General features: G+C 41.0%; 1 protein-coding gene across 12 annotated transcripts in view; it reads left to right on the forward strand.

Annotated features, from left to right (window-relative positions):
- PLEC (plectin) overlaps nt 1–21,596 on the forward strand; it is a 1,553,583-nt gene that overhangs the window by 1,189,429 nt on the left and 342,558 nt on the right. For 8 of the 12 annotated variants that reach the window (XM_044067397.1, XM_044067398.1, XM_044067399.1 and 5 more), the window contains exon 3: nt 15,813–15,827. The exons of the other annotated variants lie outside the window; for them this stretch is intronic. In XM_044067397.1, the coding sequence (XP_043923332.1) occupies nt 15,813–15,827 (15 nt within the window). The remainder of the gene's footprint in view (nt 1–15,812; nt 15,828–21,596) is intronic. 12 annotated transcript variants of the gene reach the window in all.

Below are 21,596 nucleotides of genomic sequence, written 5' to 3' on the forward strand. Positions count from 1 at the left end.
GTTTAGCCAAGGGGCATAGTTAACTTTAGTTCTAAGTTTCCTGATGGGAGCTACTGTATTTAGAACATTCATAAAAGTACTATTGAAAAACTCAACTGCCTGGTCTAATGCTAGAGTTTGTAGTGGGTGCCATTTACATTTTTTACAAGGTATGATCATTTCAGAGTAGGTATATAAGTTTGGGGGGAGCTCGAGGGGCAGGTTTGCTGCTCTGAAGATTTTGCCTGGAACCTGTACCCCTTTTAGAAAGAGGAAGCATGTAAATGTTCAACCGCCCGTGCCCAGGTTATAATACCTTACACAAAAACATATGGGAAGCCTATGGTTTCCATATTCACTGTTCTCCTACATAATTGGTCTTTTTTTCACATGTCAAGACACTGCATTTTGTTTTCCAGTATTTCAGTAGGGAGTCCCAAGCTATGACAAGTGATGATAATTGGCACCCCTGTGACACTGTACAAAAGTGAGTATATGCACGTCAGGTGCAGCGCATTCATCTGCCCCACAGTTGAAGAGTGAGCAATGCCAGTACTAGAAGTCACTAGGATCTCCTTCCCCAGTGGGGATGGTGAACACTGACTGTACAGCCTCATGTTCATCTATGGCTGAGGCAACACGTTCATCCTGTACTGAAGTGCATGCCAACCCAGAGTGAAGACAAAGTACCGTTATGTCATCAGACTCTGAGGCAGGTATCTGTGCCTTGTCATCATTGCCAGTATCAACACAGGTGCCAACATCAACCTGTTGTCATGCCCCAGCCTGTACAGGTATCACAGTAACAGTATTTTGCCCTGTGAGTACACATCAAAAGACACCGCGTAATGTGCATGATTACTTGTGCTAAACTGATATGCACACCGAGGGTGTCCATGAAAGATGCACTATACAATACTAGCATATCTTTGCAGTCTTCCTGAAATGGTTGGATACCTGATGTTCTTAAGACAAAACAGAATCCACATATGCTTTTTTGAATGTGGTGCTAACATGGTGAATCATCCACTGGGATGTGTAGAGTTGGATTCATCCTGATGACCATGTGCACTCCCAGGGATTATGCTAGACCCATTGTCTTCATGCAGGATGCTAAAGACTCCTCTGATTCTCTCAGCCAGCTGCCCCTGTATGCCCCCTCAGTGGCCAACCTGTTAGCTGCTGTGGAACATGCATGCCTTTACTTTGGCACAAGTTAGCATAGGAACATAGTAACAGTCCTAACACAAAATATCAAGGACCATAAGATGTCTAGCCATATACACTTTTAAGTACATCATTAAGTAGAAGATGTTCTTTGTGTTTCACTGTTGCAGTCATCACATTTGGGTTATCTGCTTGCAGTAGCCCTCAGTCAGCCTGATTATCAAAGTCTTGGGTCCTGCGTCGGTTGCTGTCTCATCTTCCGTGATGTTAGGTAGTCAGGGGTATTGCATGCAGCCTACTCCATTACATCAGTCTTTCTTGCCGTGCGGTGCCCGAAGCAGAAGCAGTTCGCAAGTGCCGGTCGGCCGACTCTTGAAATTTTCGTTTTCGAGTTTCAGAACTGAAGTTTTCAACTAAAGCTAAGTACCCCATTGGGGAAACTTTTTTTCTTGCTCTAAACGGATATCAGTAAATTCAGTAATTGTATTTCTTGTGGAAAGCAAATGCCTCATAAAGATTTTCATTCGTACTGTATTCCTTGCCTAGGCCCTGACTACGACATACCTCACTGTCGGTTTTGTGCTTTATTTAAGCAGTGAACTATTCTTCATCAGTATATTTACGCTTCTAAATATTTTGGTAATCGGTTCAGTTATCCAGCTATGTCTTCGGTTAGCCATCCGACTACCGACATTCTGAAAAACGCAAAGATAAAGACAGAGGCAGGCCACCTAGGTCCAAAGCTGCCGACGACACTTCTCCTAAGCCAGTCACCAGTTCGCCAGTACTTCGTGAGGTGCTTTCGCAGCCCCTGATACCCACTACTTCAGATTCACAGGCCTCTACTGAGACCCATTCAGAATCCGGTATGCGTGAGATGCTTCAACTGTGGACCTGCGGATGTCTCTACCTTGGATGGGTCCGGAGCTACTGTGCAGGCACCGGCTTCTGAGGGTGTATTCAGGCCTACTGACTTGCATATTAAACAGACACCATCTTCTTCTTCAAGGCCTAAATCTCGAACCATGCCTAGAAAACTGATGCCCAGACCACATGGTCAGGCCTCTATGCCTAAAAAACAAATGATAAGAATGGCTGAAGACCTTATTACTTTAATCAGGTGAAACCAACCTTCCCCATCTAAGAGACCTAGGACTGAATTTGCTTATGATACTTCTGACCAAGACTCTGAAATTTCTGTTTCCCCTGATGACCAGGATTTACCCTTATCTACCTATGAGGATTCTGATGCAGAGGACTCTATTCCCTCTGCCCCCCCCCCCCCCCCCAAGGATTTCTCTTTTGGTGAAACCTTGCATACTCTTAGGGAGCATTTTCATTGGGAAAGCCAGGATTACTCTGATTCTAAAAAGAGGCTTAGGGATTTCTTACTCCTGCCCCAGCACTAGGCCTTTAGCTATCCCTCCTGTACTAGACATTGTTGATGATGTGTTTCGGAATCTAGCTTGGCCCCTGACTCTCTACCTCCTGCTCATCCTACTGTGGATCCTGAGACCATTTCACAGGGACCCAAGGGCATTAAGGCTACTACTGCCAAAAATCCTACCCCCCTCTGATAGAGACTCCAGGGCGCTGGATCGATGGGGTAAGAAGGTATACACTTCTGCAACCTTGGCCATTAGGGCCTTAAATTGCCAGTTTCATATGTTAAAGTACCAGCAGCATATTATTGGATTGCTTAAACAGAAAATGATGTTGATTCCTGACTGTACTGAAAATAAGGATTTACAGGATTTAATGCATTCTGCTGAACAGGTTAGAAAACATACTTTGCAATGTGGTTTTGATTAACTAGAGCCATCTTGCAGGGCTGATGTCACTGGGTCTGTACTTAGAAGGCATGCTTGGCTTAAGGAGCAATCATTACCAGATCACGTTAAAGCTAAATTGCTGGATGCTCCCTTGAATCAGGACCACCTGTTTGGCAACAAATCAGAAGACGTTCTTAAAAAGATGGAGGAAAAAGCTAAATCTATGCAAACTGTTAAAGATTTCCTACAAGTACAGCCTCCAATATTTAGTAGGCATTGGCCCTCTAAGAATTGGTCCTTTCCTGCCTCTTCCAGGCCTTCTCAGTCCAAACCCAGAACCAGTAGAACACTCATGCTCCAGTCCCAGGTTACGCACAGGACTAATCAGTGGGGGGCTCCCACTTCCAAATCCGGGAGTAGTAACACTCCCCCGTATAGTAAACTGTCTCAGTGACTTAACCTTAAAACTTCCAAGCACTTCTCAATTGACTGCCCCTTTGGGGGGAAAGATTGCTCTGCAGGCAAAAAACTGGAAACTCATTACCCAGGACAAATGGGTTTTAAATATAGTTTCCCAAGGATACAGATTTCACTTCCAGACGTTACCAACCCCAAACAGTTGGCCAGATCTACCCCCAAATCAGTGGGCAGTGGCTCAAAAGCAAGTACTCTCTCTCTTAAGCATAAAGGCTATTCAAGCTGTACCAGAAGAGGAAAAGGGACAAGGTTTCTACTCAAGACTTTTCCTGATACCCAGAAAGACCGCTCATGGCGTCCTATCCTGGACCTTTCTATCTTAAACACCTTTTTGGTGATTCCAAAATTCAAGATGCTAACTCTTCACCAGTTGCTTCCTATGCTAGGCAAAGATGCCTGGTTGGCAACACTGGATTTAAAGGAAGCCTACCTGCACATCCCAATTATGAAATCTTGCAGAAGATACCTACGCTTCAAAGCAGGCTACATGCGCTATCAGTTTTCTGCACTGCCCTTTGGCTTATCTACTGCGCTCAGGGTATTCACAAAGTGCCTAGCTCCAGTCATTGCATTTTGCAGGCAAAGAAATATTCAAATATACCCATACCTGGACGATTGTCTAATTCAGGCAGAAAGCCAGGACATACTTTTGAATCCTCTGGCATTTGTACAAAAGGTGCTAACTTGTCTGGGGTATACCATAAACGAAAAGAAATCACATCTGGTACCCTGTCAACAAATTATATTCCTGGGAGCAAGCTTGAACACAACTTCCCAGATGGCTTTCCTCACACCAGAGAAACAAATTCATTTGACAACTTACTTCAAACTAGTGGCCACAAAAACCCTGCATCTGCAAGGCAAATACTGCAAGCCTTGGGGTTCATGGCCTCCTGCATTCTACTAATTCAATATGCAAGACTGCATATGAGGAAACTACAATGGTATCAACATTCTCAGGATCTAGAAGCAATGATTCCTATCATACCTTGCCTACGGTTAGAATTCCTTTGGTGGGCAGAGGCCTGCTACCAAAACAAGGGACTACCATTCACTCTATCCCCTGCCGCCCAAACCCTAACAGATGCATTAGACGTTGCATGAGGGGCTCACATGGCAGGGAAGTGCATTCAGGGCAAATGGAACCAAAGTTAAATGCACCTGCATATCAATCAAAAAGAAATGTTAGCTGTACAGCATGCTCTGACAGCCTTCAAGGACCACATTCTTCCAGGACAATTAATGGTGAAGATTGACAACACCACTGTTATGTGGTACATAAACAAGCAGGGGGGTACCCATTCTTATCCCCTCTGCAGACTAGCCGTGGCTCTGTGGAACACAGCCTTGAGTTACCAAGTGCATCTACAGGCTCAGTTCCTGCCAGGAAAGCTAAATACACTGGCAGACGAACTAAGCAGAAATCTCATGGACCCACACACGTGGAAACTGGAACCAAAGACTTTCAACATGTTGATAAACAAATGGGGGACCCCAAATATAGATCTGGTTGCCTCCCCCCAGAACTACCAATTGGACAAATTCTGCATAAGGACTCCCCACAAACAAGCTTGGAAAGCGGATGCTCTGTCCTTCAGCTGGAAAAATCTATCAGTTTATGCCTTTCCTCCTCTGCCTCTCTTCTTCAAAGTTCAACTAAAGATCAAACAGGACAAACCAAGGATGATACTGATTGCACCACACTGGCCACACCAACACTGATGTACCCCCTCTTGCACAGTGTGTCACTGCTAGTCCCATGGCACCTGCCTCAGACCCCTACCCTGCTGTCACAGCAGGACAGCCAGGTTCTGCACCCCCAGCTTCAAACCCTGAAGCTGGCAGCCTGGCTAATTACCTAATCTCTCCATTACCATCCCTCGGTAAACAAGCATTGGATGTCATTTTGGAGGCAAGGAGGCCTAGTACTAGAAAATCTTATGCTGAAAAATGGAAAAGATTCTGTGCCTGGAACCAAACTGAAGGGATGGCCACAGCAGTGCCCAGTTTACCTCAGATTCTTCAATATTTAACTGAGATGCTTCACAAGGGCCTTTCCTTTTCTTCCATCAAAATTCACACCTCAGCCATTTCAGCTCATTACAACACAGAACCAACCCTCTTTTCTCATCCACTGCCCAAGCAGTTCTCAGAGGGGCCAAAAACTTACGACCACCCAGGAGAGCCCCTACTCCAGCCTGGGACCTTAACTTTGTATTGGAAAAACTCACTCTTCCTCCTTGAGCCAGCTGTAAGTGCAGAGTTAAAATTCCTTTCTTGGAAAACAGCTTTCCTTTTAGCTAGCACTTCAACAAGAAGGGTATCTGAATTACAGGCCCTTATGGCAGTGGAGCCTTTCATCATCTTTCATACACAGACAGGGTGCCCCTCAGGACCAATCCCTCCTTCATGCCCAAGGTGGTATCCAGTGTGGCTCTTAATCGGTCCATTCATTTGCCAACTTTCTTTTCTAATCCACAGAACAAAGGGGAGCGGATACTGCACTCCTTAGATGCGCACAGACCACTTAGATTTTACTTGGACAGGACTAAACCTCAAAGGAAATCTGAACAACTGCTGGTGTCATTTGCTGCATGGCAGAGGGGAAGGCTATTTCAAAGCAAACCATTTTTAAGTGGATAGGCCATTGCATGCATTTCTGCTGTAAGCACCATGGAAAACCTATCCCACAGGGGATTAGACCCCATTCAACCAGGGCTGCATCTACCTCTACAGCCTTTCTCAGAGGTGTCCCTACCAGAGACATCCTAGAAGCTGCCACCTGGAGTTCTGTACATACTTTCACCAGGCATTACCATTTGCCAATTTTCTCTAAATCCAGAGCTGGCTTTGCCACTGCAGTCTTGCAGGGCCTTATAGCTGGTCCTAATGCTATCTAAATTCCTCCTCCCATCCTTAGCTTTGGGACTCTACCCAAATGTGATGACTGCAACAGTGAAACTTGAAGAACATAGTACAGTTGTGTACACATACCATAAATGTAGTTGTTCAAGTGTATGCACTGCTGCAGTCCTGGTTACCTCCCTCCAGCCCCCTGACTTCCTTTGGCTGTACTTCTATTCTCCTTTACTATGCTTAAAAGCTTTTTGGTGTATTTGCTTTTTTGTTGGAGGTATAACCTTGTGTGTGTGTGTGTGTGTGTGTGTGTGTGTGTGTGTGTATGTATATATGTGTGTGTGTGTGTATATGTATATATGTGTATATATATATATATATATATATATATATATATATATATATGTAATTGCTTCCCATTAGGGGAGCACCGGACATCTGAGGCAAGGAAAACTGTTGTAATGGCGTTGGCTGCATGCTTTATACCCCTGACTACCTGACGTCACGGAATATGAGATGGCAACCGATGCAGGACCCAAGACTTTGATAATCAGGCTGACTGAGGGCTGCTGCAAGCAGATAACCCAAATGTGATGACTGCAACAGTGAATACACTTGAACATCTACATTTATGGTAAGTGTACACAACTGTACTTTTGTGCATGTCAGTGGCACACTTGTAATGTGTGTGATTATGGCCCATATGGTAATTGTCTGTATCATGGACTGTTGTTTACCACATCTGGTCTTTGAAAAGGTTGGTCAGAACCCCCCAACAAGCACTGTCCATAATATCTTGAGTGCTTATAGCAGGACATTATTTTTAACAAAGCTGGAATTTATTTTGCCATATATTTTTGGCCTGTCCCTCATAACATTTTGAGAATTATTAGTGGCCAGTAATTCTAAACATTATTGTTACACTTCAGAAAATGCATGTTGATCCAAAATATGTTGCTCTGTTAACTTTATAATTGAATTAGAGAAATATTAAAAAAAAAAATCTCCCAATTTTCGACCTCTGTCCATCATTATTTTTGAATTGGTCTCTGATTCTTGAGCAAAATGTCAGGAGACCTACCTTCCAGAAAATTTGTTAAAATAAACCTACCCAACAAGACTATTCTTCAATCCTGAAAAATGTGCAGGTTGTAACTCTGAGATGATTGAATTCCTATAACTTTGCCTTTATGTTGGCAGCTTTTGCTGTTAGTAGAAGCCCGTGAAGTCTGTGTTAACTTGTTCAGAGTTCATAAAGTTATTTGGTTTGTTTGTTTATGTTTTTTTGCATTCCATGTCCCTACTGTCTGTTGATCACCAGTGCCCCCTCCATGGCCAATCATCCCTTTCATTCCCATCACTGAAACAGGGATCGGCTTAGAAGGGCCATCATTCAGACAGCCATCGAGGTGGTTTGAGGTTTCATCATTAGTTTCCCACTCCCTACCACACACACCCAGTGAGCGTAGGGGAGGAGTGAGCAGTGAGACGACGGGTCCTCTCACTTCTGCAACAGTCGTTCCCTCCAGGCATCCCTGCCCCACTCCTCAAGGCATGAACAGTGAGCTTCCTAAATCCCTGCTCTCCAAAATCTAGTACAACCATATGCCACTACTGTAAATCTATGCTCCAGTAATCAAAACTTTCTGAATACCACCAACGCTAATAATGATGCTGGAAAGTCTCTCTTCTCTAATACTATTTCTAAAATATAGACTACGTTACCAACGTCAATGACCTCCAACTGCTCTTAATACACAATTTAAAAAGCTCCTTAAATCGCACTCCATGAACACCTGGTTATGTTCTTGCAACTCTCCTGGGTGTGCACCTCCCTAACACTGCTGCAAATCATTGTGTAAGAATTAGCAGTTTCACAGCAACAGCTGTCATCAGCTGTATAAAATTAGCTTTTTAGCATCTTGGTGTGTATTACTCCTTGATTTTCTCCTTTGATACAATTCTACACTTCACTATTACTTAATTGTTATTTTCAAACAATCATGCTTGTTACTAATTGTTTGTCATTCCCGTAGTCATTGTTACTTTATTTCTATATAATCATTGTAACTTTGTTTATGTGCTCACTTGAATGCATGTAAATACTGAAATGTCTGTTAGCACTGATATGTCTGTAGTTGGAGCTTTTTCCCCCAGGCATCCACTGAGAATGGATCTGTGTCCTTTCCCAGTAAACAAATGTAAAATAAAATAAATAAAAAATAAAATGGTATTTAAGATTCATGGTTTTTAAAGTTACTCCATTAAAAAGCCACCATTTCTTGGAGGCTGTCATTTTTGCTTCAAATATGAGTTGAATATGTTAGCCTCCTTTGTTTTTCCTGTCACAATTGTTGAAGCTTCTGAAGTACATTTATGCATTGGTAAGGAATGGTATGCATTTATATTGTCGTAATTGACCATATCTATCGTGCATTTGGGTGAACCAAATGCGCGAATTTCAAACTTCAACATTCTCAGAAGTTTGAAAATTAGCAAATCAAACAGCTGATTCGCTGATTTTCGAACTGAAATGTCGAAGACACATCGTAATGCAGGGGGGCAAGCCCCCCTGCACCCTCCCATGTGGGAGGCTGTGCCCCCAACACCCCCCCTATTTTAATTTACTAACGCCAAGGTGGGGAAAGGGATCATTTCCTGATTCCCTGCTATAGTGCAATCCGCACCCACCATGTCGAATCTGCAATGAGCGAACGCCAATGTGTATTCATGCATTACACATTCGGACTATTTTTTTTCGAGGTTTTGCCACTTTGAAAACTTTCGAACAAAGCAGATTTGCACGCGTGCATAATGCACTTATGAAGGTAAACCTATGGAATATCATGTTTTCCATTTAATGGCTCTGCCCCCACAATCAAGTATGAAACCAAGTACGAAATGTCTGTCGCAAGCTCCTCTGTAGGGGCTGTGATCAGACATGTCTCATTCACAAGAAGTTTAGTGGTCTGATGATAAAACAGAATTCCATCTAGAGGGTTTGGAGTTTCAGAACCGTGCAAGACAGATGATGTGCAATAGGAAACCTGGCGTGCAAGCCTGCCCTTGTCTTGAATGTAGGTGCCCAGTCAATATTTTGTATACTAGATAATTTACATTATTTCTAAAGTTTGTATTCAAAAAATTTTAATGCAAGCATATGTGTGAGGTTTTTAAATGTAATTGGTCTGCTCACCACTGCATCATCCTCAGATGAATTGGAACTGCATGCAGTGCCTATCGGCATTTGTTTCCTTTACAAGGGTTGTTGGTGTGTGGGGAGTCTGATTGCTGTCACACTGCCTAAGTTTTCTTTTTCCATTTTGCATTCTGTTTCCTGTTTTCTACCTTCCACTGTTCTTTCCCTTGACAGGTATGGCCACCTGCAGATCATGATCTAATGACCATAAAAGAAGTTTGAGTTGTTGCTATCCTACAGTTAATTTTTTGTGTCCAAAGAGTAACTTTGGATATGAAAGTTTCCATTTGCCCACTGTGTATTTCTGGGTTATTCACTTAAAAAGACAGTGCCACCAGGCAACCCCTGCAAAGAGGTGGTTGTGCATTGTAAGTTTGCTCACTTACCAAATAAAAGTCCATTCTTTTAGAAAGACAATCTAAACCTCAGCTGTATACCCCCACAGACTGCCTTCCTGGTAAGTAGGTTAAATGGGATTACAGATTGTATGTACGTATATGTGCTTGTTCTTGTAGGTGGAACACCCTGCTGTCGCACCATTTCACTGGCATGTTTTGTAGTTTTGCTGTAGTACGCAAAGTACTGCAAGGAGAAACAATTGCAGCAAGGGTGTGTTTTTTTTTTTTTTTTTTTTTACTTCCTAGTTACTTATAACCTGCTTATACAACTCCACTGTACAACTGAGTTTTGTAGCAATTTTTCTGCTGGCCCGGAAACTCTTGGATAACACGTGTTCACTGGACAATCTGAGAGCATATTCTTAGTTATTTATTTTATAGCCATTTGATTACTGGGAGAGTGCAACTGGGTAGGAGCCCATTTTCAGCAAATGCCTGGGAAGTAAAGCTCCAAATATTTAAAAAATATAAGAGTTAAGTTAATAATAACAAAATTACTAAAATATTTTTTTTAAGAATAAACTAGCATATATTGCACCCATATTCTGCATATTTTGTACTGCATCTCTATACAGAATTTACATGAAATGTCACTAGCCAGCTCAAGTTAATGTTTGTATTCATCTGCAGTATTCTATAATAAAAGTACTTAATACTTTAGGGCAGTATCTCTTTGCCTGTTAGACAGATGTACTGTATCAGTTTCATGTAGACTTGACGTAATTAACTTTGGCTTCCTACCCAAAAGGAACAGTGTTACCTTATGAGACCGACACAGTTGCCAAACTCAGTTAAGCAAAAAAAAGTAGGTTAGGATATAAGAGTAGGGAGAGAGAGAGAGAGAGAGAGAGCTTCCCAAGGACAAACTGCACCTTTGTACAGCCTGTATAGCCCTGTAGTTTACTTGAGTTAGTAGTTTTGTTTGTAGACCTCTGCTAAATGAAAAGCATTATTTCTGAGGAGGGCTAGCCATATGCCAAACAGATGTTCTGTAGAGTCCAGCTGGGTGCGATCTTCTATAGTTTTGCCTGTCTTTCAACTCTCTATCAGAGTATGTATAGTAAATCTGTACTGTATAGTCTGGTTCCTAGTGTGTTGTTTCCCAAGAGTTCCAAGTAACTGCAAGAGGTCAGGAGGCTTGGGATTTTATCACTGCGTTGAGTTGGGGCCCTGGAAAAAGAGGGGCTATCAGCTGTGAAAGACGTGCATGACTTGCTGTTCTGTTGACATAAGCTTATTAGAAAGTAATGCAGGTCACCGTGTCTGTGCACTTCCACCCATGTTACTCCGATATGCCACTGTGTGCATGTTCAACCCGCACAAACAAATTATGCTGTAGGGAACTACGTAACCTTATGAATGAATGAATAACTAATGTGAAAAAATAGTGCCGTTTGCCACTGTAGCATTTGTTGAAGACATTAACGTGTGGCAGAATTGTCTTTCTTCATAGATGTCATAAAGCAACATTTTATAAAAAAAGGTTTCCTAATTTTAAAACAAATGCTTATATTACTTAAGAAGTGTTTTTCTTCAGTCCCCTCTGCATGTTTTATATCAAAAAAGTTGAACTTTTGTAAAGTAGGGTAACGTGCCATCGGCACTATTCAGTTCAAAATATTGGAAGGCTAAAACGGGAATTATGACATTAGATTCAAGCCTTGGCTTCCATGTTATAGTTTTAGGCTTTTAATACAGTGGTAGGTACCATACCGACAATGACTTTTGTAACTTGGTTTGAATGCCAGCTCTTAATCTTAGCATGAAGAATTATTGGGTTGGATATATTGCCTGATGTATGCTTCTCCAATTCTCACTAATCTAAGAGAAACTGACATTGCTAAACTTGAGGCATGTTACAGTAAAGCTACCGACTCTTCTGTAGGTCTCACCACTGCATAGCCCTAAAGCAACTGAAATGGTTAGAATTACCACAGCTCACCCTTTATAACCGATTTGCTCTAGCCTATAAAATTCTGCCTCATCCCAAAAAAACCCTGGTCTAAAAAACCTACTTTATCTCTACACCAGTAACAGTGTTATGCTCCAATAATAAACTCTTCCTGGATGTAACTAAAGCAAATAATAAAGCAGGTGAATCCTTGTACTCAAGTTTCATAACTAGAAGATGGAATTCCTTACCCACCAACTTAACAGCTATAGCCTCAATAACACAATTCAAAAAATCCTCAAAATCTCACCTGGCCGATACATGGTTCTGCTCTTGTGCCACTCCTGGTTAAGACCAATCCTCAGTGTAACACTACTGTAATTATAGGGTGATTGCTTTAGTATGCATGTGAATTTGCCCTGTGTCACAGGTGATGCCTCAGCGAAGGTGTTTGGGGGAGGGACTATTCTACTCGCCTATATTCCACACTTACTAACCAGTAACTGTCTGTTCTCGCCTTCCTTTATTAACCTTTCCACAGTGCAGGCAACAGCACATCCACTCAAGACTTCCTGTCTGTCACTCCGACTTACCTAATTTAAGAAATGTCCTGTATCTCAGATTTATGATATGTGTGATAGACTATCCTAGGTGCCAAACATGTAAATCTGTATATAACTGCTTTCATGCAAGAAATTTGTGTACCCTCCCTGTATCATGACACCTTCCCAAAATTGTAGAATTGTATATATATTAACTTCTGTGTATTAATTTTTGTGTATCATGACACTTCCAAAATTGTATATAAACTTCTGTGAATGTTATTTGTGTATCCTCCAATTATCGTAATAACTGTTTTTCATATATGCAGGAACTTTTCTCCCCAGGCCTCCGCTGAAAAAGGACTTTGTCCAGTCGGAGTTTCCCAGTTACCAAATGTAAAATAAATAAAATAAATTGCTTAGAAATAAACTAAGGTATTCTTAAGATGGAAAAATCCCCATGGCACTATTTCATATTCTGAAAACAGTCTTCAAATAGTCACTCTGCATACCAGGATGGTTCAGACAAATGTTGCATGCCTGGTGGATTTACAGTGTTGGAAATAAGAGTGTTTAAGTGTATTTCCTGTATAACTTAATGGCAGGCATGTTGACTTTCCATGTTTTAAGAAGTGCACTTTATTTTGAGCACTCATAGAAAGTGTTGACACATAAGGAACACTAACCTTTCTAGTCTCTCTGTTCTACCTAATGCATCTTAAAGCTCTTTAATTAATGTCCTGAATTTTTCCAACTATTACAATAATCAAAGAAATGCCTGCCTTGAATACAAACAAGAAAACACTCAACATAGAAGTAATGTGATATGTTTGATTAAACCGACATAGATTTTACTATTACTGAAACTTTCAGACTAACAGGAGCCCTTCATCAAGTGTTAATTTAAAACAGTATTTTAATACCAACTTGTATATGGAAAGAAAGTGCACATCGATTTTCCCCACTGGATAAAAGAAAGCTAAAGAAAACCTTTAAAATTATACCAATGTGGGTGAAAAAAAAAAGCACCATGTGCAGCTGTTTTGCTCTGAACTGTGACGCACATACCCCAGAGACGGACATTGCGTGTGTGTATATGTATGTGTGTGTACCTATTTCAGGACATGCATGCATGCATGCAGACACACTCATGCACACACTTCCCGTGAAGCCTGTCCTGGCTCTCTTTGGGCACAAAGCAGAAAAACATACAGTGTAAGGCATCAGTTTGCTGCAGGATACAGACACACAGATGGACACTGTCCTATGAGAAAATTTGTAGGAGTATCAGTTCACCTTTAGTATGTCTCTAGGATGTGGGAGGAAGCTAGGGCACTTAGCCAAAACAGACACGAACACAGGGATCCCATGCTGACTCTGTACAAAAGGCACCTAGCAGGTTCAGTGCTAGTTGCCTAGAATCAACATCTTGACTAACAGGCAAATGAGTAGGCAGATGGAAAGTCAAGCAACCCCATCTGTTGCCATAGTCTTCATATGCCCAGGGGCTGTCACTAAAGTCTTTCTTTCATTCATCACAAAAAGTGACTTGAAAACTGAATTTGTTGAAAACACTTCATAGTTCAGATGCTCAGTCCAATCTAAAGTTGTGTTCTTGGCACTGCAAAACATTAAGGCAGGCTTGTATTGGCTGAAAAGGATTTCAGTTAAGCAAAGAGATGAGGGATATTCTAAGCAGAATGTTGTTGTGTCTTTCGGCTTTTCCCGGTTTGGGGTCGCCACAGCGGAACTCCAGTCTGCTAATGATTGGCAGTAGATTTTTACGTGCCGAGTTGCCAGCTCTGATGCACAACCTTCACCGAAGGTATGCCCATTCACGAATGTCTCCACACAGAAGACGCTCTAGCTGAGAATCGAACATGACAGCGTCTTATTGTGAGGCGACAACGCTACCGCAGCACCACCAACGCAGTGTAGGGATATTCTAAGCAGGATAAAAAGTGATTTCTGTGCATCTGAGCCAGGTTTAGCACCTCCCCTTTTCACACGAGTTTCTGTTCCTTACCTGTGAAATGAGTGTGGCACGATGCTTCTGGAAGTATAGTGAGTGAACTTCATCCTTTAGTCTCACGACCCTTTTCACGTTTTGCAAAAGTGAGCAAGTTGTGTAACTAGACGAGTGTTACAAAACGGATCTATGATGAACCAGCAAAGGCAGAAGCACTGCACCCACCAGTATCAGATCAAAATATTTTAATAAACAAAACAAATGCATGCAACCACACCCATCAAAACAATAAAGCCAAAGTGTTTTTTTGCAAGCAGCTGCCACCCCTCTTATTTGGGAGCTATCTTTGCCTTCCCACATCCCTTACTCTCTCAAGTCCATGGTCACACAACTGTAAAAAGGCTGGTACTGAACAAATAATACCCTTGTCTCAAGACCACATCTGTGAAATCATAGCTTCTTGGCTTTATTAAATTAACATCATGTGAAGATTTTTTTAGAGTTGAATTTAGATTTTTTTTTTGGTGGGGGGGGGGGGGTTGAATGACCTGTCTCTGCTACAGTCATGCTACCTGAGCAAAACTAATTCTGAGATCCAGATATTGCACAGGGATGGATACTACGTTGTCAGTAATGCTTTGCCTATTGGTTTCAGGGTTACCACTTGTCCCACTTTGCGAGGGACAGTCCCTCTTTGGGCAGTTGTGTCCTGACAAAAAATGTTAAAAATGGCAAATGTCCTGAGATTTTAGGACAAAATTATTTCCTATATTTTATGTAATAGTTGCATAAAACAGTTATTCTGTATCTAAAATACTTAAATGTTATAAGAAACAGAATAAGCAACTAAAATGCTACAAGAATAAGCTTTTATTTAAGCAAAAAAGTTAAGTTCTATCCTTTGTACTGACCGTGGGTATGTGTCGGCCTGTAAAATCTGATGTTTGTACCGAAAATGTCCCACTTTGGCCATTTGAAAAGGTGGCAACCCTAATTGGTTTTAAAGATGGAATGTTATTTTTCCTTCAGGCAGTTATCTAGGATACAGTTTCTTACACCTGCTGTGTTTGTGTGAATGTAGTAACCATTTTCTCACAGTCTTATTATTGCAGTTTAATTATAATGTGTATTCTGTGCCATCAGCACAATATTACTTTTTTGACTTTCTTCTCTTTTTGTAAAACAGCTTATTTGGGCATTTTTAAAAATCCTATAGCTGCATAACCAAGTTGCACTTTACAGCACTGACCACTCCTGTTGGGGAAACCTACTGGCTGCTTTCACCACTAGATTAAGAAGTAAATGATACTACCTAGCTGTTGCAGGAACCTGCAAGCTCATATACAAGGATCTCTGAATTGTGTATCATAATTATTTCAATGTTTTTGTGTTGTATGTTAATACTTAAACATGCTATGGCACAGTGATTAAAAACAAATTATATTCTACTGTGAACATGGGAAAGCACTAACATTTTCTCTCTGTTTTTTCTCTTTCCCTTTGCTCTGCATGCCTCCTGTTTTTCTTCCTTCATCCTTGCCTTCCTGTCTTCTTATTTCTAGCACTGGAAAACTGAGGTATGTGGTATGTGCATGGTAAAATATTAGGGTGGAGCAGAAACATGAAGTTCTGCTTTTTGCATGCTTTCTCACTCACCTTTCCTCCAGCTCTTTTGATGTGACTTGTAGAACAGTGCCTTGCTGTTTCTGTGGGAGGGTGCTCCTATGAAGTAATCTTCTGCTTTTCTGGATCCAGAACAATTGTGATAATGTGCAACGTCCTGAGGTATCCTGGGCTCTGTGAAGTCAACTGGTAATCCTAGTGTACATTCAGCCTACGTGTCGTCCAAAAACTCATGCTGCTCTGTTTGTGGTTTTCATACTGCATATTATTGGGACACCTGCATGTTGTACTACAGGCATGGCTTTCTGGAGTAGATTAGTATGTGGTAGCTACCACATACCGTGGTGTGCAGCTGCGTATTACTATGTGGCAGCTACCACATATCATAGTGTGCAGCTACATATTACTATGTGGCAGCTACCACATATCGTGGTGTGCAGCTGCGTATTGCTATGTGGCAGCTACCACATATCATGGTGTGCAGCTGCGTATTACTGTGTAGCAGCTACCACATATCGTGGTGTGCAGCTGCGAATTGCTATGTGGCAGCTACCACATATCGTGGTGTGCAGCAGCATAGGCTGAGCAGGTGCAAGTCTAAGTAAGTGCAAGGAGAAGATGATCAGTGATTATAGCATGATTAGTGATAGGTAATAAATACTCTGAGCAATTTGTACTTGAGGTCATCACTTTATAAAGTACTGTGACACTGACTAAAAGCGTTTTCTGCAGGGTGATGGACCTCTGCACCCTTCAGACTCTTCCCCACCCCATTACTTTATTATCCTCTCTCTGAGGTTATCATTCAGAGAGATTACTGGCAGGCAGTGTTATGTAATGCCGGTCTCCCTCTTTTCTTTGACTTTCAAGTACCCAGAACTTGCTGTCAAATGCGTTCTATGATTTTTCTGAATTTAAAGTGGACAACAAAATGTGAGAAATGTCCACTTTTGAGGCATTATACATAAGCAACTGTGACCTGAGCAAATTAATGTAAGTTGCAAGAAAGTGTAGCATGGAGGTGGTGGGTACCATACCGACAATGGCTTTTGTAACTTAGTTTGAATGCCTGCTCTTAGTCTTTAACATGAAGAGTTATTGGGCTGGATATATTACCTGAATTCACATAGCACAACATGGTTTTGTTTTTTCATGTTACAGTTGTTTGAATTTAATCTCTGTCCCCTACTAAATCCCTCCTGGTGTCCTAAGTATGAACTCTTCTAGTTGAGCTCAGGAAGAGTTGGGGGGGGGGGGGTCAGAAGGGTGGCTTTCGCATTTGATGTGGAAAGCTGCAGGAGTTATTTAGTTATTAACCTAACACGTTACCTTGGTGAGTATGTGACGTGTCTTGATGTAAAATAGGATACCTGTGTGCTGCTAGCATCATGCAGCATATCTGCTCACAGGGCTCCTTTATAGAAATGTTGGCACTCCAAATGCTGAGTGCCAACAAGCAAAAACAAAAAAGATGGAAACTTCCTGAAACTTTCCACAATTACCATTCCATTGAGAAAAGGGAATGTTCCAATAAATGGCTATTTTGGCATTAGTATATGTAAGCCCATTTTTATTTCAGCTGTTCAGTGTTCATGTTTCTGGACTCATCCCAGCATTTCCAGTGGTTGCCCCCACATAGCCTAGGTATGCAGTTTTACTGATAATTCCCAACAGTTATAGCCAGTGAACAGCCCCCAAATTACTTATTCCAGCCCATACCCATGCTGGCATTCAGGTTGTCATTTTAAAAAAAAAAAAAAGAAAACTCTCTGCTACTGGCAAGACCAACGGCTTTTTTTTTTCTTTTTTTTTGTAAACTAAAGAAGACTTATTAAATGGTTAGTTTCCTTGCTCCAGACAGATCTTCACTAGTGAGTGTCCATTTCTAAACCTGTCATCACCGCTGCAGTGGCGAGATGATGAGCCCACCATTAAAATTTGACATTACATCCCAGTTGAGCTTGCTGTCTGAGGTACAGAGGTATCGGCTGCTGCAGCTTAAGTTATCATAGCATAAAAATTATTTTGTTTCAGGCATTATGGCTCCTCCCTACTTCAAGGGGGTGCAGAAGTGGTCATATTTGGGTTATTTACAAAATGACCATGCTGTGTTGTACTGCATGTATGTATTGCCATGAAGCAACCCTACATATCTTACCATTGGCCTGGGACATGACTGAAAAGAAGGGGTCCACAAACCAGTCCATGCCTGTCTGTTACCCTGTTAAAAATTGAACTAATGAGTATATTAAATGCACTCTGCATAATTATTTTATGCAGGAATGTGTACCAGGAGTTTGGAAGATAATGCTGGGTGTAGTAGTGAAATTGTTGTAAATTGTCATGCCAACATCACCACTGATTTGTACAGCTTTTCAGGAGTTGTGTTAGAGTTGCAGGAAGTTTCAGGTTGTTGTAAGAGAGTAATAACATTTCATTGTGTGTTCTTTCCTGTTTCTTCTTGCCTATTCCAGCAAATCTATTGCTCATCCCTGAACTCTGTCCGAAAAATATGAACACAGAAATGAAATTTACAGGAGGAGGACAAGATTTGTCCTGTCCATCTGAATGCAGAGCTGGTGTGTATGCAGCTTATGTCCCACACTTTTCCTGTACCCATTTATCCTTTGTTCCTCCAGTGGTCTTTGTACTGTTCTAGTGTACCACTCTTACTGATCGTCAGTTCCAGCTTAACTGTCACCTGCTTTCTGTTAAAGAGCCCCTTTCCAAGTTAAACAGCTTTGCCTATTACTACCTTTCTCACCAGTCTGCTATGGGGCCAATACCATGTAGTAATTCCCTTGGGACCTTTAAAGACTGTCAGGTCATCCTTTTTTCGTGTGTCAGGAACACTGAACAGTTCAGTTAATAGCTCTTTTGTGTTGTACTCATACCAGTAAGATATAAAAAACACTGCTGACAGTAAAAAACGTTGGTTCTATCAGGGATGGTATTTTTTTTTCATTTGCCCACCTACTTTTGAACAGTTATGGAGCAGGATGTTTATTGGGTGAGGATCATTTTAATGGATGCACCGTGTACTTCCACAGTCACTGTACACTTTTTCAAATCCCACCAGCTACTTAGATGTTTGATTCAAAACAAACAACTGGAAAGATGAAGTATGCTGGCAAATACCTGTGATGTACTAATTCAAATATTTTTATATGACCACCTGTCTCACATATTTTTGCAAGCTCAGGCAGATTCTGACTGGTCCTATTTTTTTCTGTTCATTGCAGGAACAGCAAATGCGATTTGCAAATGCCAGGAATTTCTTCTTTAACCCAATTTGCATGCTACTTTCAGAGAAGTCTGTTTTATTAACTATATAGTTACACAACACAGAAAAAATGTTTTCCAGTATAGTCCTAAAGTATTGTTATAAATGCATTTGTCTGGGAAGCTATAAACTCCTTAGTTTTTGAAGAATATTGCATGATGATAAAGTTCTTCATCTCTGGCCTTTAAGATGCATCTGTCTTAGAATTTTACTTTAAGGTCAGAACATGGTGTGCATTCATTTAATACATGTTACATATGGCAGTACAGAAAAAGGTTGCTTCAGTGCATTCAAAAAAGTATGCAGAGAGTAATTGCTGTCGGCACAACACGATTACACATTCTGCTCATTTCACAAAGTGTTCTCTGTCTTTTGTAGTACCACATGCATACACGTGTATTCCAGTTCAGAGAATAGTTTATTCATTTAAGGCTTAATCAGTAAGATCTTTTATTCTTCTCTTTTAAAAAATATTTACTGGCATCATAAATTTGGCACTGTGGCTTTGCAGAGAAATGTAACAAACTGCAAACAAGTTGTATCCTGCAGAAATACATTCATGTTTATAGTGGATTTTTGCATTCTCCATCACTAGATCATTTCATACTAAATATTAAGTTTGACATCCCTCAAAGATACTAATGTAAGGAATATAGTCCTTGCTCAGTCTGCAGATTGGCACACAAGTTGTGGAGCACAGGGTTCAGTACATTTACAGGAGCCCCACTCCCATGTGATGGTCATGTAAAAGGAACACATTTCCATGCATGTCTTACTGAAAAGAGCAAGAATGTGTTTACAGCAGGAGAATGCGCTCTGAAATTGCTGTTTGTTTTAAGAATGAACTTCTAAGGGAAGGCACCTCGTGGAAGAAAAATGTTTGCTGTACTAAATTCAGGCATATCTTTGGGCTGTTAAATCCACCGTTCCAATTCACAGGCAAGGCTAGAACATGCAGACACAGGCTTGTACCATTGTGCCATGCAAACTTCATAAATGTCCTTTGGCTATTGCACGTGCCCATCTGTTTCACATGTAAGGCTAGAATGTATACTTACAGGCATGTACTGGTTTGTATAGCTGTTTTGCTAAATAAGTTACATCAAAGTGATCTCAATTTTTAGTTAAAAAGTCATCTTTTGTCATTACATGCCACATTTATGTTAGTACAACACATGCATCTGCTTTTTAAAGAACCGTCTTTGAATGTTGCTTATTATAAATATTGTAGTAAATCTGAAGTTTGTGGGGAAATGTATATTAATGCTACACATTTAAAAGAATAGAACATAGTGTGTTTGGTTTTGGAACAGTATCTGGGCAAGGTATAGGACAGCTGCTCAGCAGAGGTCTGTATTTTTCAGTAAAATTTTCACTTGGGATACTGGAGTTCTGAGGCATTGTAATTATGTTACTATATGTTTATATATAGTGTTGGCCCCTGTCTGCATGCTGGCCAGTTTTAATTTTAAAAGATTCCACAGAATTAAGTACTGATGTAAATGATGTAGAAGTCTGAACAGGTTTCCTCCTATCAGAATTTGTAACTGTGCATCATGTAAAACAGTTAAAATTCTTCTGCAAAGCAGATGGTTGTAGAGCTGAGATGGCACACTTCAGATACTGTGCCTATCACTGATGGGCTTGAGGAGGGAAGTTCAGCCCTTGGAATACTATGTGTGGTCATAAACTAAAAGATGCTCTTCCTGAAGCTTTTTAGTAAATTGCAGAACTGACGAATTGAATGTTTTTTCGCACTTTTGCCAGAAAATATTTTCTGAAGGGGCCTGCCCTTGTTTAAAAATAAATCAAAGTCTGCAAATTGCTGCTGCTTTGCTGTAGAGACAAATCAGGAAACTCCTGCATTCTAAGAATCTCTGGTGAATTGATTTACAAGACCAGAGTGACAGTGGAAGAAATTAATTCAAACTTCCTTGTCTGAAGAGACAGAACTTCCTGCAACTGTTTGCCATGTTTGGAAATGGGAACAGTGCTGTTGTAAAGTCGCATGATTCTGCTGTAACTGTTCTACTGGGAAAGTTTCCTGGGGGCACAATGTGTATCATCCAGCCAAGTATCATGTCTACTCTGTATATCCTCCATCCTACAAAGAGACAGGTACTTGTTCTTGTGTGCACTACCTTTCACCTCCATAGAGAAAGAAGCTGGCTTAGTCAGCTAATGATTTGCATGTATATGCAGTTGTCTACATTTCACTGAGTTGAAAGGGTACTAGTGGACAGTTCAGTAGCAAGACTGTGCAGTGAAAAGTACACCTCATGAAAGAATGGAGAGTAGAACTTTGTGTTTTTCAGTAATTCTAGTCCAGGATTGCATACGATTGGGGTATCAATGCAACATTTTTGATATCGACATATGCCAGATTTTTGCAACTGATAACAGTGTGAACTTTGCGAATCTTACTAATTCATTAGCATGA

This window comes from Protopterus annectens, chromosome 3.part1 (assembly GCF_019279795.1).
Source record: "Protopterus annectens isolate FY-2018-M chromosome 3.part1, PAN1.0, whole genome shotgun sequence".
NCBI classification, from domain to species: Eukaryota; Metazoa; Chordata; order Ceratodontiformes; family Protopteridae; genus Protopterus; species Protopterus annectens.